This window comes from Aedes aegypti, chromosome 3 (assembly GCF_002204515.2).
Source record: "Aedes aegypti strain LVP_AGWG chromosome 3, AaegL5.0 Primary Assembly, whole genome shotgun sequence".
Classification (NCBI taxonomy): Eukaryota; Metazoa; Arthropoda; class Insecta; order Diptera; family Culicidae; genus Aedes; species Aedes aegypti.
The window spans coordinates 169079760-169093158 of record NC_035109.1 but is presented as its reverse complement, the minus strand read 5'-3'; the positions used below and the strand labels follow the sequence as shown (position 1 = coordinate 169093158).

Sequence of the window (13399 nt, the reverse complement as noted above, 5' to 3'; positions counted from 1 at the left end):
GAAAATAAAGATTAAAAAAAATATGTCAATCAGTCCGTAGTTCGGGAAGTCTCTCTTCTGCGCCTACGGGAGCCAGTATTTATAGTAGAGATGTACCGAATACCACTATTCGGCCTTCGGCCGAATACCGAATAGTTGGAAAATTATTATTCGGCTAAACGAATATTCGGCCGAATATGAACCTAATATTCGGCCAAACAAAATCTTAATATTCGGCCGAATAACACCCGTATATTCGTCTAATTTCTCTAAAACTATATTTTTAATCCTGGGTAAAGAAAAAAAACGGGTTTGCTAAAGTAAGGAAAGCTTCTACGGTGAAAAATTGAACGGATTATGAATAAAAATGAATGATCGTCTTCTTGAGCTTTTGAAACCGATTGAAGAAATCATAAAAATAGTAAATTCTAAAGATTTTTCATATTTCCAAAGTAGGGGATCTGTATTCTGTTGCTAGCACTTTTTATCCGTTTCATTTTTTGTTAAACAATAACCCAATATACGTCACTAGATTTCTCATCCGATTTTTGGTAGTGTTTCAAAGAAATTGGAACAAACAGATTGAAGACCACTGACTAGCATAATAAAGGAAGAACGTGAGCAGGTGTCTGAAACCAAACAATATCGAAAAAATGGAAAGTGCTAATATATGTTAACGGTTAAAATTAAAAGCATTGAGTCCATACGCATCAAACTAGTCTAGTGGTACCTTACAGCCCAAGAAAAATGATTATAAAGCTATCAGTATGCTATGGCAACTATTTGGCATGGATTGATACAGAGCCAAACAAATGTTTGTCATCGCATAGATTTGGTTGGTGTTGAAACCGATGTTTGTCTGTTGGTTTATGCCTAGTGAAATATTTGCACATTTGGCAAAGCTTGTAATGTTAGCTTTAGGCTCATTTGCAGAGAATGTCTTATATATTGAGCATAACCGTAGTCACCTTAATGCCATAGATCGGAGAAATTCTCAGATTTTTTTAATATTTGGCATCAAACTCCTTTCATAAAATACATGAAACGAAAATTTTAATTTTAAATTTGAATAAATTCTTTGCTTTTTTTTTCTTTTTTTTTAATTAGTTAATTTTGTTACTATTCGGTCACTATTCGGCCTATTCGGCCGAATAGCAGAATTCATTATTCGGCAGACCGAATATTCGGCAAAATCAAAATAATCGCGATATTCGGCCCGAATATTCGGCCGGCCGAATATTCGGTACATCTCTAATTTATAGCCCAGAAAACCAGTAGGTACAAACATGTAAATGGTACCAAAATCGTAAGGAATAATTAATACGACTTGAGATAGGTAGACATGACAAATATGACATGTGGAAATGTACTAGAAAGTATGAGAAGGCAAACTTCAAACTTTGAGCGTTATTTTCTCAATGCCTACTTTTTCCATATGGGGCAGTTAAGCCTCTATGGGCAGTATCTATCGACACCAATCCAAAATGTATTCCTCATGAATTTTCTTAAGAACAATACTCGACAGTTCTTGTTTATAGTTGGGCGATCTATTATGCGGTAAAATCAACAAAGTACATAGAAGTCGCATAATAATGGGCGCACTATATAAGGTCCGAGTAGACAACAATTTGAAATCGATATGTCACAAAATCCAGATAATTTCGAAACTTGCGGTCTTCAGTAAAGTTGGTCTGGAAGTAGAGTGCTATCTGATGGTACCTAATTTATCTCAGGAGCCTGTCCATTAAGAAAAAATGCGCAATCATTGGTAGATCTTTCAGACGCAATCTTTAAACGCAATCATTGGTAGATTTATAATTTTGCCACCAGGCGGCGCTAGTGAGCATGAAATTTTCGTTTTGCAGATATCTCAGAAGCCTGACCACTTACAAAGATGGCGTTTTCGAAAAATCGGTCAGTAGCTCAAGGGCTATCGTTATGTGAGAATTCGAAATTTTACTACTAGGTGGCGCTAGTGAGCATGAAACTTTTATTTTGCGGATATTTCAGGATCCTGATCATTTAGATTAATTTTGCCAATTTTAAATGTCAAAGCTTAAATAAGGATAGCCTTTGAGCTACTAAACAACTCTGCTAAAGACGCCATCTTTCTAACTGGCTAGGCTCGTTAGATATTTGCAAAGCAAATATTTCATGCTCACCTGATGGTAAAATTTGGGCTGCAAAACGGTGAGTCGACAACAAGGAAGGAGCGTTCAACACAGCTCTGGTCCTCACAAGTTCCTACCTCATGCTTCCACGGGTCAAACGATGACAAAGACCGCCAGCTAAGGGTTGCGTACTTAGCTGGTAGTGCAGCCTGGGCACTGTTGTCCTTCTGACATCAGCTAGATTGAGGAGGTACGTCTCGAGCGTCTGTTCACCAGGAGGTGCGGCTCAAACAGCGTCTGTTCTGGTATCCAGCGGCTGAGCAAGAAATGCTGAATCGCGCTCAGCTAAATCCAAGGTGGTAGCCCCATCAGCGCGATCGTCCTAGTGTTAGTTGGGACGTTAAACAGAGCTGGCACGATGGCGCTCCGGCGAGACAGGAGTGTTGGCGTAGGCCCAATAAGCCACCCGTAAAAAACCTTATTGCGAATAACATAGGAGATAATACGACCCGGAACAATCGGCAAAGACCCACGCGACGAAGTAAGGATTACGATTGGAAACTTGGAACATGGAACTGCAAGTCACTTGGTTTCGCAGGTTGCGACAGGATAATCTATGACGAACTACATCCCCGTAACTTCGATATCGTAGCGCTGCAGGAACTTTGTTGGACTGGACAGAAGGTGTGGAAAAGCGGGCATCGAGCGGCTACCTTCTACCAAAGCTGTGGCACCACAAATGAGCTAGGAACTGGCTTCATAGTGTTGGGCAAGATGCGACAACGCGTTATCGGGTGGCAGCCGATCAACGCAAGGATGTGCAAGATGAGGATAAAAGGCCGTTTCTTCAACTACAGCATCATCAACGTACACTGCCCACACGAAGGGAGACCCGACGACGAGAAGGAGACGTTTTACGCGCAGCTGGAGCAGATTTATGACGGATGCTCGCCGCGTGACGTGAAAATCGTTGTTGGCGACATGAACGCACAGGTAGGACGAGAGGAGATGTACAGACCGGTGATCGGGCGGAACAGTCTGCACGCCGTATCTAACGACAACGGCCAACGATGCGTCAACTTTGCAGCCTCTCGTGGTATGGTAGTCCGAAGCACCTTCTTCCCCCGTAAAGATATCCATAAGACCACCTGGAGATCACCCGATAACCTAACCGAGAACCAAATCGACCACGTTCTAATCGACGGAAAATTCTTCTCTGACATTACCAATGTTCGCACATACCGCAGTGCGAATATAGATTCGGATAACTACCTAGTTGCTATATGCATGCGCTCAAAACTTTCGACGGTGACAAACTCGCGTCGAAGCCGAACGCCGCGGCTTAACATCGAGCGGCTACGGGACTCAGAAGTAGCCCAAGAATACGCGCAGCAGTTGGAAGTGGCCCTACCAACGGAAGAGCAGCTCGGCGCCGCCACTCTTGAAGATGGCTGGAGGCACATAAGATCCGCCATAGGTAGCACCGCAACAGCAGCACTAGGTCCAGCGGCCCCGAATCAGAGAAATGACTGGTACGACGGCGAATGCGAGCAGTTGAAGAATGAGAAGAATGCAGCATGGGCGAGAATGCTGCAACACCGCACGAGAGCGAACGAGGCACGGTATAAACAGGCGCGGAACAGACAAAACTCGATCTTCCGAAGAAAAAAGCGCCATCAAGAAGAACAAGATCGCGAAGCGATGGAAGAGCTGTTCCGCGCTAAAGACACACGGAAGTTCTACGAGAAGCTTAACCGTTCGCGCAAAGGCTTTGTGCCACAAGCCGACATGTGCAGAGACTTTGACGGAAATCTTCTCACGAACGAACGTGAGGTGGTCGAAAGGTGGCGGCAGCACTACGACGAGCACCTTAATGGTGATGTGGCCAGTAGCGGAGGTGGCACGGAAATAACTTTGGGAGCACGCGCGGACGACGAAAGACTTCCGCCTCCAGATCTCCAAGAGGTAGAAACGGAGATTAGACGGTTGAAAAACAACAAAGCCGCTGGAGTGGACCAACTTCCTAGCGAGTTGCTAAAATACGGTGGTGATGCACTGGCAAGAGCGCTGCACTGGGTTATTTCCAAGATTTGGGAGGAGGAAGTATTGCCGGAGGAGTGGATGGAAGGTGTCGTGTGTCCCATCTACAAAAAGGGCGACAAGTTGGATTGCGCCAATTATCGTGCGATCACAATTTTGAGCGCCGCCTACAAGGTACTCTCCCAAATTCTATGCCGCCGTCTATCACCAATTGCTAGAGAATTCGTTGGACAATATCAGGCAGGATTTATGGGCGAACGAGCAACAACGGACCAGATATTCGCCATCCGCCAGGTGTTGCAGAAATGCCGCGAATACAATGTACCCACACATCATTTATTCATCGATTTTAAATCGGCCTATGATACAATCGATCGAGAACAGCTATGGCAGATTATGCACGAATACGGTTTCCCGGACAAACTGATAAGATTGATCAAGGCGACGATGGAGCGAGTGATGTGCGTAGTCCGAGTATCAGGGACACTCTCGAGTCCCTTCGAATCTCGCAGAGGGTTACGGCAAGGTGATGGCCTTTCGTGTTTACTGTTCAACATTGCTTTAGAGGGTGTGATAAGAAGAGCGGGGATAGACACGAGTGGCACGATTTTCAGAAAGTCCGTTCAGTTACTTGGTTTCGCCGACGACATTGATATCGTAGCACGGAACTTTGAGACGATGGCGGATACGTACATCCGACTAAGGGCTGAAGCTAGGCGAATCGGACTGAACATCAATGTGTCAAAGACGAAGTACATGATAGCGAGGGGCTCAAGAGAAGACACGGCACGCCCCCCACCTCGAGTTCATATTGACGGTGATGAAATCGAGGTTGTCGAAGAATTCGTGTACTTGGGCTCACTGGTGACCGCCGACAACGACACCAGCAGAGAAATCCAGAGACGCATCGTTGCTGGAAATCGTGCCTACTTTGGACTCCGCAGAACGCTCCGATCGAGCAAAGTTCGCCATCGCACGAAGTTGACCATCTACAAGACGCTGATTAGACCGGTACTCCTCTATGGGCACGAAACATGGACCCTACGTGCAGAGGATCAACGCGCCCTTGGTGTTTTCGAACGGAAGGTGTTGCGGACCATCTACGGCGGAGTGCAGATGGAAGACGGAACGTGGAGAAGGCGGATGAACCATGAATTGCACCAGCTGCTGGGAGAACCAACCATTGTCCACCTCGCAAAAATTGGGAGGCTGCGGTGGGCCGGGCATGTCACCAGAATGTCGGATACCAACCCGGTGAAAATGGTTCTCGAAAACAATCCGACCGGCACAAGACGACGTGGTGCGCAGCGAGCAAGATGGGTCGATCAAGTTGAGGACGATCTGCGGACCCTTCGCAGAATGCGTGGCTGGCAACGGGCAGCCATGGACCGAGTCGAATGGAGACGTCTCCTACGTACAGCAGAGGCCACCCAGGCCTTAGCCTGACTGGTAAGGTAAGTGATGGTAAAATTTAGAATCAAATAGCACAATCAATGATTGCTCTTGTATAATTAAAGAACTTTGCCGAGAACGCCATCTTTATAAGCGGTCTGGATTCTGAGATATCTCCAAAACTTTTTCATGTTAAATAGCGTCGCCTGGTAGCAAAATTTCAAAGTGAACTCAGTATGACGCAAATCGTGCAAATGTTTGGGTTCACCTGAGCCACACACAAATCAATATCTCTGCCATTTTTCAACCGATTTTAATAATGCATAGCTTTTTCAAACACAAATAACGGCGCGTACATGACTGGTTCGAGATTCGATAGATTTTTTTTTTCATTTTTCAAGTGAGTTCAGCTTAACCCAAACTTTTGCACGATACACCATACTGAGGGGTGAACCCATACTTTTGCACGATAACTTGACTGACTGTTTCATTGGTTTTGAATAGTTTTCAGATTTTTCTGCAAAAATTTCGTGAGCGCCCTTCAAAGAAAATTAGATAACGATTCTAATGACACCTTGTTTTACAATTTTGGTCGATCCAATGCTGAGGAAATTAGCAATGGGTTTTTCAGTGTGTTTTTTCAAAAATGTCACAATTTTAAGTAAACATTTAATTCACAAAATTCAAAAAATGTTTTTGGAAAACTACATACGAAGTAAGAATAACTCTTTGCCTTTCGAATGCGGCTTACAGAGTTTCAGTTGGACGTGCAATCCCAGAGATATGGACTGAATACTTTTGTATGTTTTTTAGGGGGTGAACCCAAACTTATGCACGGGAGTGTATATGCACTAGACTGGCCCTTAAACAAAAAAGTTGTAAAACTCAACGGTCACCCCCTAGATATATGCCTTAGGGTGAGAAAGAAGCTATCTCAAAATTTCAACTCATTTGGTTGCACCCCCAGATTGCGCATTCAATTCGAAGTTTGTATGGAATATTCGTTTCAAATATATTGAAAATATACCCTATGTCACTGTTTCGTTCCGTTTACTTATCAATCGCGTTCAAATGAGCTCAGAATGAGAAATTCACTAGTTGATACTCTGCCCAGACAACCAAAATATACAGACGTCACACTCTCATCATTGTCCATCGACCACCTTTTTAACGGTCGATTCAAAAATATGGTAGGTGGCCAATCCGCCACCCGCAGCGCTCGTATCGTTTTTGTGCGCGTTTGACGTTTGCACACTACCGCCATCTGTTGGCCCGTCGGCCAAATACAATAATTTTAGCATTGGGCGCACATGTCCTCGTGACTACGATTGTGATCGAGATTTGTTCTAAGTGTTACGTCTGCTTGTCTGTGCTTCGTATTTGCAAAATTTCACTTATAAAATGTCGCGAAAAGGTTTTCTACGTACAAAAGTGGAGGCGATATGCGTGCATATATTATGTGATTAATAATAACATACAATGCGAGTGTATAAATATTCTACTGAACTAACCTGTGATCTCATGCGACTTAGCTTATGATACCAAATGTTGATTTGACAGCTGCTACGGATTGATTCGACTTATTGTGTACGAGTGCACGGGACGAAACAAAATGTACAAATGAACTCAGAAGAGAAGTGTTTTATGCGAAGAAACTCATCAATCTGACGAGTTTATCCACGGTGTTTTGCGGGTTTGATGTAATTAGTATGAATATACGAGTTGTAACGTGAACTTTCATGCGACTTCTGGTTGTCTGGGTGATGAACATAGTTGCAGAAGGTTGTATATGGATTTAAGCTCATTTTCATTATCCTTCCAGTTGTAGAAAGTTAGGCTTAGATCAGCACTTCCGTACAATCACATAAATGCATGCTTCTTGTGTAGCAGCTCGCCCAGCGTCATTGGTTGCTATGATGCGCTTAGTGACCACCACCCAGCTATATAGAAGAAATAATAAGCAGTATTGCAATTCTACTTCAGATAGTTAAAACACCAACTTTCTCAATTTTAATCATGGTACAATCTTCTACAATATTGTTCGCTATGGTATCAAGTAGTGTTTTCGACATTCTGGGTTGAATTGAACGCGATCAAAAATTTCCCTGACTCAAACAGGAGATGATGGGCTGTTTCCCATATGTTTGAGCTGAAAATCCCCTATTAACTTCAGTTCAATTGCGCCAGCTCATGGAACGCCCAAATGAGCTGAAATTTTGAGGATGTCTTCTTCCAACCCTAAGGAATAGTCCTGGAGGGTGCCCCGTGGAATTATACAACTTTGTTTTTCTCGCATACTGAGCTGGGCCAGTCTAATATGCACGCACCTTGTACCGAAGCTCGCCCAGCGTCATAGGTGGCTATGATGCGCTTTCTCAAATTTAATCATGATACAATCATCTACAATATTGTTCGCTATGGTATCAAGTAGTGTTTTTGACATTCCGGGTTCAATTGAACGCGATCAAAAAAATTTCCTGAACCAAGGAGTAGATGATGTGCTATTTCCCATATGTTTGAGCTGAAAATCTCATATTAACTTCAATTTAATTGCGCCAGCCCATGGAGCGATCCAATGAGCTGAAATTTACAGAAAGTCTTTCTCTAACCCTAAGGAATAATCCTGAGAGGTGCCATACTGAGTTGGGCCAGTCCAATGTATATGGCTGTATCCTGATGGATACAGCTGTTACCTCAACTTATCTAATTGCCCACAGACAGATTTTAAGTTATTGTTAGTGACCTTTCATAAATGACGTAGCATTTTAGAGAGAGGGGGAGTCTACGACTTTGCTACAAACCATGTATTAGGTATGGGAAAAATGGGAAGGCTACGATGGGGGAGGGGGGTGTCGAAAATTGACCAAAAATTGCTACGTCATTTATGGATAATGGAAATTCGCGAATTTTGGCTTTCGTCGCGATTTTTGGGAATGCCGCGAAACTAGCTAAGTTTAAGAAATTTATATTACAATCGCAGTGAATTCAATTTTTTTGGCTATGAAAATGGTTTTCTTATTTAGAAGTTTAGAAACATTTTTATTTAATTTAGTTTTAACTACGAGGTAGTGCTGACTTGCTTGCTCCATTTTAAATTTTGAATTGCCAGTGTTCTCATTTCTATTCGTTAAATCAGAATTCTCATTAATTAAAAATACCGGTTAATTTACACATATATTGAATATTTTCACTAAAACATGCATGTTTGTGTATAATCTGGCCAAACCTGAGACGAGACTTGCGAAGATGGTCTTCTTTTTCTGTGATTACTGTGTTATTTCTTAATCAAACCCCTCACATGAACATCTCAGCAAAAATTATTCCATTTGCATCGCACCGAAACATAAATAGCCTTTTGAGTAAAACTTCATGCCAGCAAACGTAGCAGACATTAGAAATTAGTCTTGTGTTTAGATTTATCAGCATGTTTGGAAAAACTGCTCCGCTGATTGAGGTTTTAAATAACAGTCTATTTTGAATACAAATACTTTTCACTTTTTCAGCCATAAAAACGACTGGATGTTTCGTGACAGGGGAATCTGGGCTGCATATGAAGTTTTTTGATATTTAATTTTGATTTTTCCTCTACGCGAGTCTCTCTCAGGGCTAAACCTATAAGACCGTGACAATGGCGCGAAAATTTGGTTTCATCGCCTCAGTGACCAGCAAAATTTAGTAAAACTTAGGGAAGCTAAAGGTAACCCAAGATACCACGAAGCGATGTATGCTTACTTTATTTTTGCTTTATAATGTGCTATCCGATTCTGCTTTAAGGTAACAATCTTACAGAGCGCTTTAAAGCAGAATTAAAGTTGACGCATTATAATAAAATCAAAGTGATAGCTAATCATGCTCATTATTGTAGTTTTAATGCATAAGCCCTTGAAAAGCATTTAGGTGAGCGTACTTAGGGTTAATGATTTATATTTGCTTTAAATTATGCGCATTAAATAAAAAATAAACAAAAATGTGTGCCCATTCATTCCGAACTTGATTTTGTTTTCGTTTGGATCTGGATTCGAACCTGTGATGAGAAGATAATGTGCTGGATACCGGATGCGTTGGTGCTCTATACTATAGGCGCTCTTGTGATATTGGCAAAAAAGCACCTCTCAAACGAAATATAGAGTACTACATAACTGTTTGTGTTATGTTTCCATTCTAATGAATACATTCGACATACTTGGGGTTCGAATCGAGCCTAGAAATAATCAATACGAATTTCACCGGTTAATCCCACCAACGCAAACAACAAATCCTACGTCACAATTGGAGATATTCGAAAGGACAAGAAGTTGGTCAATCTAGACTTCGTTTTTCTCGTATTTTTCAGATGCAATCGATACTTTTCCAACGTATTTTTATTCATCCTTATATTTTACTTTGTCGTGCCATGTCTTTAAAAATCGAAATCATGTCTTTAAAATTAATATTATTAATATTCAGACTATGGGTGCAGAAATTTAGATTTTCTTGAGTTCTTTAATGTTGACAATGAAGCATTTGATAAGAAATGCAATGTTGCATGAAAGAGTAGCTTTATATTCACTCAAAATCTTAAGGTCATTGTTTAATTAAGTAATGCTATAAAGCATTCATGATGTCGTAAAAGTACATCATTACTTTGCAGTTATTAAATATTTGCAAAGAAACTTTCTTAATGAAAAAAAAATGTTGGCTTTCAATCAAATTAATGCAACATATTAATGCTAGTGGTTACTTGGGAATTTTTTCTTAGCAGTGCGCATGCAACGCAACATTTTAGTTTAAACAGGATTCTATTTTATTGTTTTGTATCTAAAATATGTCCAATTGTGTGTGTGTTCTAGTTCTAAATGGGGCACACCTTGCCTCACACTTAAACAATATTCTCAACACTACAGCATTATCAAACTGTGGTGTTGACAGTACCTGGAATACTAAACAATTCCTAATTATTGTACAATAGAAAAAAAAATGGTATGGAACTAGTTATGCGTTTCAGCTCAAGTAGTAATAATTGATTACATTTACCTATTATTTTGATTCATTTATGAGAATGAGAGCACTTTGGTGCACTCATTTTTCTCTTAATTTAATTTTGAATATTCTATTAATAATCATACGACGCTTTATTATATTAAATTATTATGATTCTTACGTATAACCTTCGACAACTTTTGGATAAATCACTGAAAAAAATTGAAGCATTCTCTGAGGCGAGCCTTGAAGGATGTTTTTAGACAACTTTCTTTTTATTTTAATCTTAAAGTGAAGCTGCACGAAAATTTTTTAGAATATACCCTAAGGAAGGTACAGTGGATAAATTTATGGATAACTCCTAAAAAAATCTTCAAGATATCCTGCACAGAAATCTCGAAGGAATTTTCAGAAATTTTCCGTGAAAGAATCACTGGCTGAATTAAAAAAAAAGTAATACTTGAATTAATCATTTTAATTTTAGCAGTGCCTTCTTTGAAATGTCTGTAGTTTAGTCTTCATTTAGACATATCTTCCTAAAGTGGTGCATATTACCCTCATTAAGCTTTTATCACTAAACATGTGCTATTTCAAACCCTATAGCATACAATTAATTCACAAATCAGCTTTTACATTGCAAACGAAGGTTTTAATAAATAATTGATTGATTAATCGCCATCATTGAGTGACTAATCCATCAAGCTTGCAGCTTGAACGGCTAGCTGGTTCTCCAGATTTGTACTGTTGAAAATTCAAGAAATGGCTTAGTTCGTCATTTATCTTGAAATGTTTTTGTAATGAATATGTTTGTATATATTTTCGAGAATTCTTTATTTTTTTTTATTTTTGGCAAGCTTCTTGTCAGATGTTTTCAAATCAGTATGTATTGTGGGGTCATCCTTAGAAATCTCAAATTTAATCCGACTTGGTTCAAATCGCGTCCTCCTGTTGAAGATTCTTTCAAGTTGTATATGTTCTCAGTTTCGTTAAATACATCATGCCTATCACATGGTATACAAATGCAAAAATGTTTGAATGTTTTGCTTTACTTGAAATTGAAAAAAAAAATGCATTGCAGTTGTAATCCTTTGGCTAAATAATCCGACTGACTATGCCTTTGCACTTTGTGTGTTCCACACAGAGCCAGTGCGGTTTGAAACAACAGAAGAATGGAACCATTCTCACTGTATGATTCGAGAAAATCAATATTTATATGTGAGGACTGTGCTACAGAGCGTGTGAAGAGAAATGAAAATCTGTTCAAATGCCCGAGGTTATACAGCTTGCCAGTGTAATAAAAACCACTTGATATGAAGAAGTTAGAATTGCATCCCTTACCGTTACATAACTCTCGTGGTTCCTGATATCTGCGATGGACCAGGGCAGCATCGATGCCGAGAACCTGGGATCCACGGATGCCGAACCTCGCCATGTTAGTGTCGTGAGACGGGTTTTCATACTAGGATGTTCCACTTTGAAGGATTTATCGGAAATAAGCTTCTCGAACGAAACACTGAACTATTGTTTTGTTACAAGCTGATCACTTTAAACTATTTTCTACAGTGAATGCTTCTCATATAGCATTTCATGGACACACCAGATTTCAATCATTTGAAATTTTCCTATAATTTGAAGCTATCACGAAAATGGCTGTTGATGTAATATAGCTCAACTTCACTCAATTTTTAATATCAATTCTTCTCGCACTTCAACACTTGTATGGTTACATCCTCGATGAATTTCTTTGCACTCCCATTGGACACCTTTTATTCACATGGGTATCTTTTCCAGAATCGAAATTTTATCACAAGGCTTCACCCCAAATCGATTTTCATTTCACTGAAAACGGTATTGACTGCAGCATATTACAGCAAACGATTTCACTTGCGTGTCGCGACGACGGAGATATTCGAAGCTCACAACGGAATGCGAACGATGATGGAAATACATCTACTAATGGCTATCATCACCGAACTATCTAATTTTGCAGTAAGTAAACAAGTGCCATGGAATAAGTACTAGGCAGTAGAGTTAAAAATTTGAATGAAAATATTTCCCCTATACCGAGGGCTGTACGTTGTCGCGGTGTAAACTATCCAGCGCAGAATGAGAGTATGCACAAAACAAAAATGTCTAACTGTCCGTGTGCTTCCACCTTGGGTAATGTACGTATATATCTTTGTGTGAATGAATTCATACACGATAGAGCTTCCAATAACATACGGAATAGGTACGGGAACAGCATGTACTCTTCTCCAAAGAGGCGCTGGTTTTCGCACCCATGCTAGAGTGGGATGGACGCGTCGAGTGCCGCAACGATCTCCCACTATGCTCACAGTTATGCTGTCTGCATGCTCTCTATGCTCTCCATCGCTCTCTGTTACGATACATACCAAGAGGTTTAGCTCAGCTGGACGAAGAAACGTCAGTTTGAAATACTCGGGTAACATGTAGTAGCATCGAAGAGATTCCACGAGAGAGATGAGGCGTACATACATATGTAGCATATGTTGAATTCAATGCTTCAGAGTTGAGTTGAAAGATGGCACTCTGATAGCAAAGAATTGGTTAGTTGAAGGAATTGAATATCTTTGAGGAAAAATAGGTCGCAACAAATTTAAAATCTTACCAAATCAATTCAGCACTTTTCGCTCAGTTTATGATCTCCCCTAAAAGCCATTGGTAACAAAGTGTGTAGCTTGTTTTAACTGATCAAACGAATGGATTTGTACGTAATTCAACAATGCTACGATGAAGAGCAGATCGACCTCTATCTCTCAGTGGTGATAGTTTTTTGCTAGGTCCATTCATTTGCTTAACCCTTTGTTTGTTTTCTGGGGTCAATATGACCCCAGAGAACTTTTGAAGGGCTGTAATTTTTTGTTAGTGAATCGATAAGTGATTTTTTTCGCACATTG

The 13399-nt window shown here is 40.5% G+C and overlaps 1 protein-coding gene across 2 annotated transcripts in view; it reads right to left on the bottom strand.

The window, feature by feature from the left end:
- Positions 1 to 12638, bottom strand: part of LOC5579950 (TBC1 domain family member 4) — a 119600-nt gene extending 106962 nt beyond the window's left edge. The window contains exon 1 of one of the 2 annotated variants that reach the window (XM_021854323.1): positions 11820 to 12638. In XM_021854323.1, the coding sequence (XP_021710015.1) occupies positions 11820 to 11939 (120 nt within the window). In that variant the 5' untranslated portion in view covers positions 11940 to 12638. The remainder of the gene's footprint in view (positions 1 to 11819) is intronic. The other variant, XM_021854324.1, reaches the window with a different exon arrangement.
- Between the last annotated feature and the right edge of the window lie 761 nt (positions 12639 to 13399).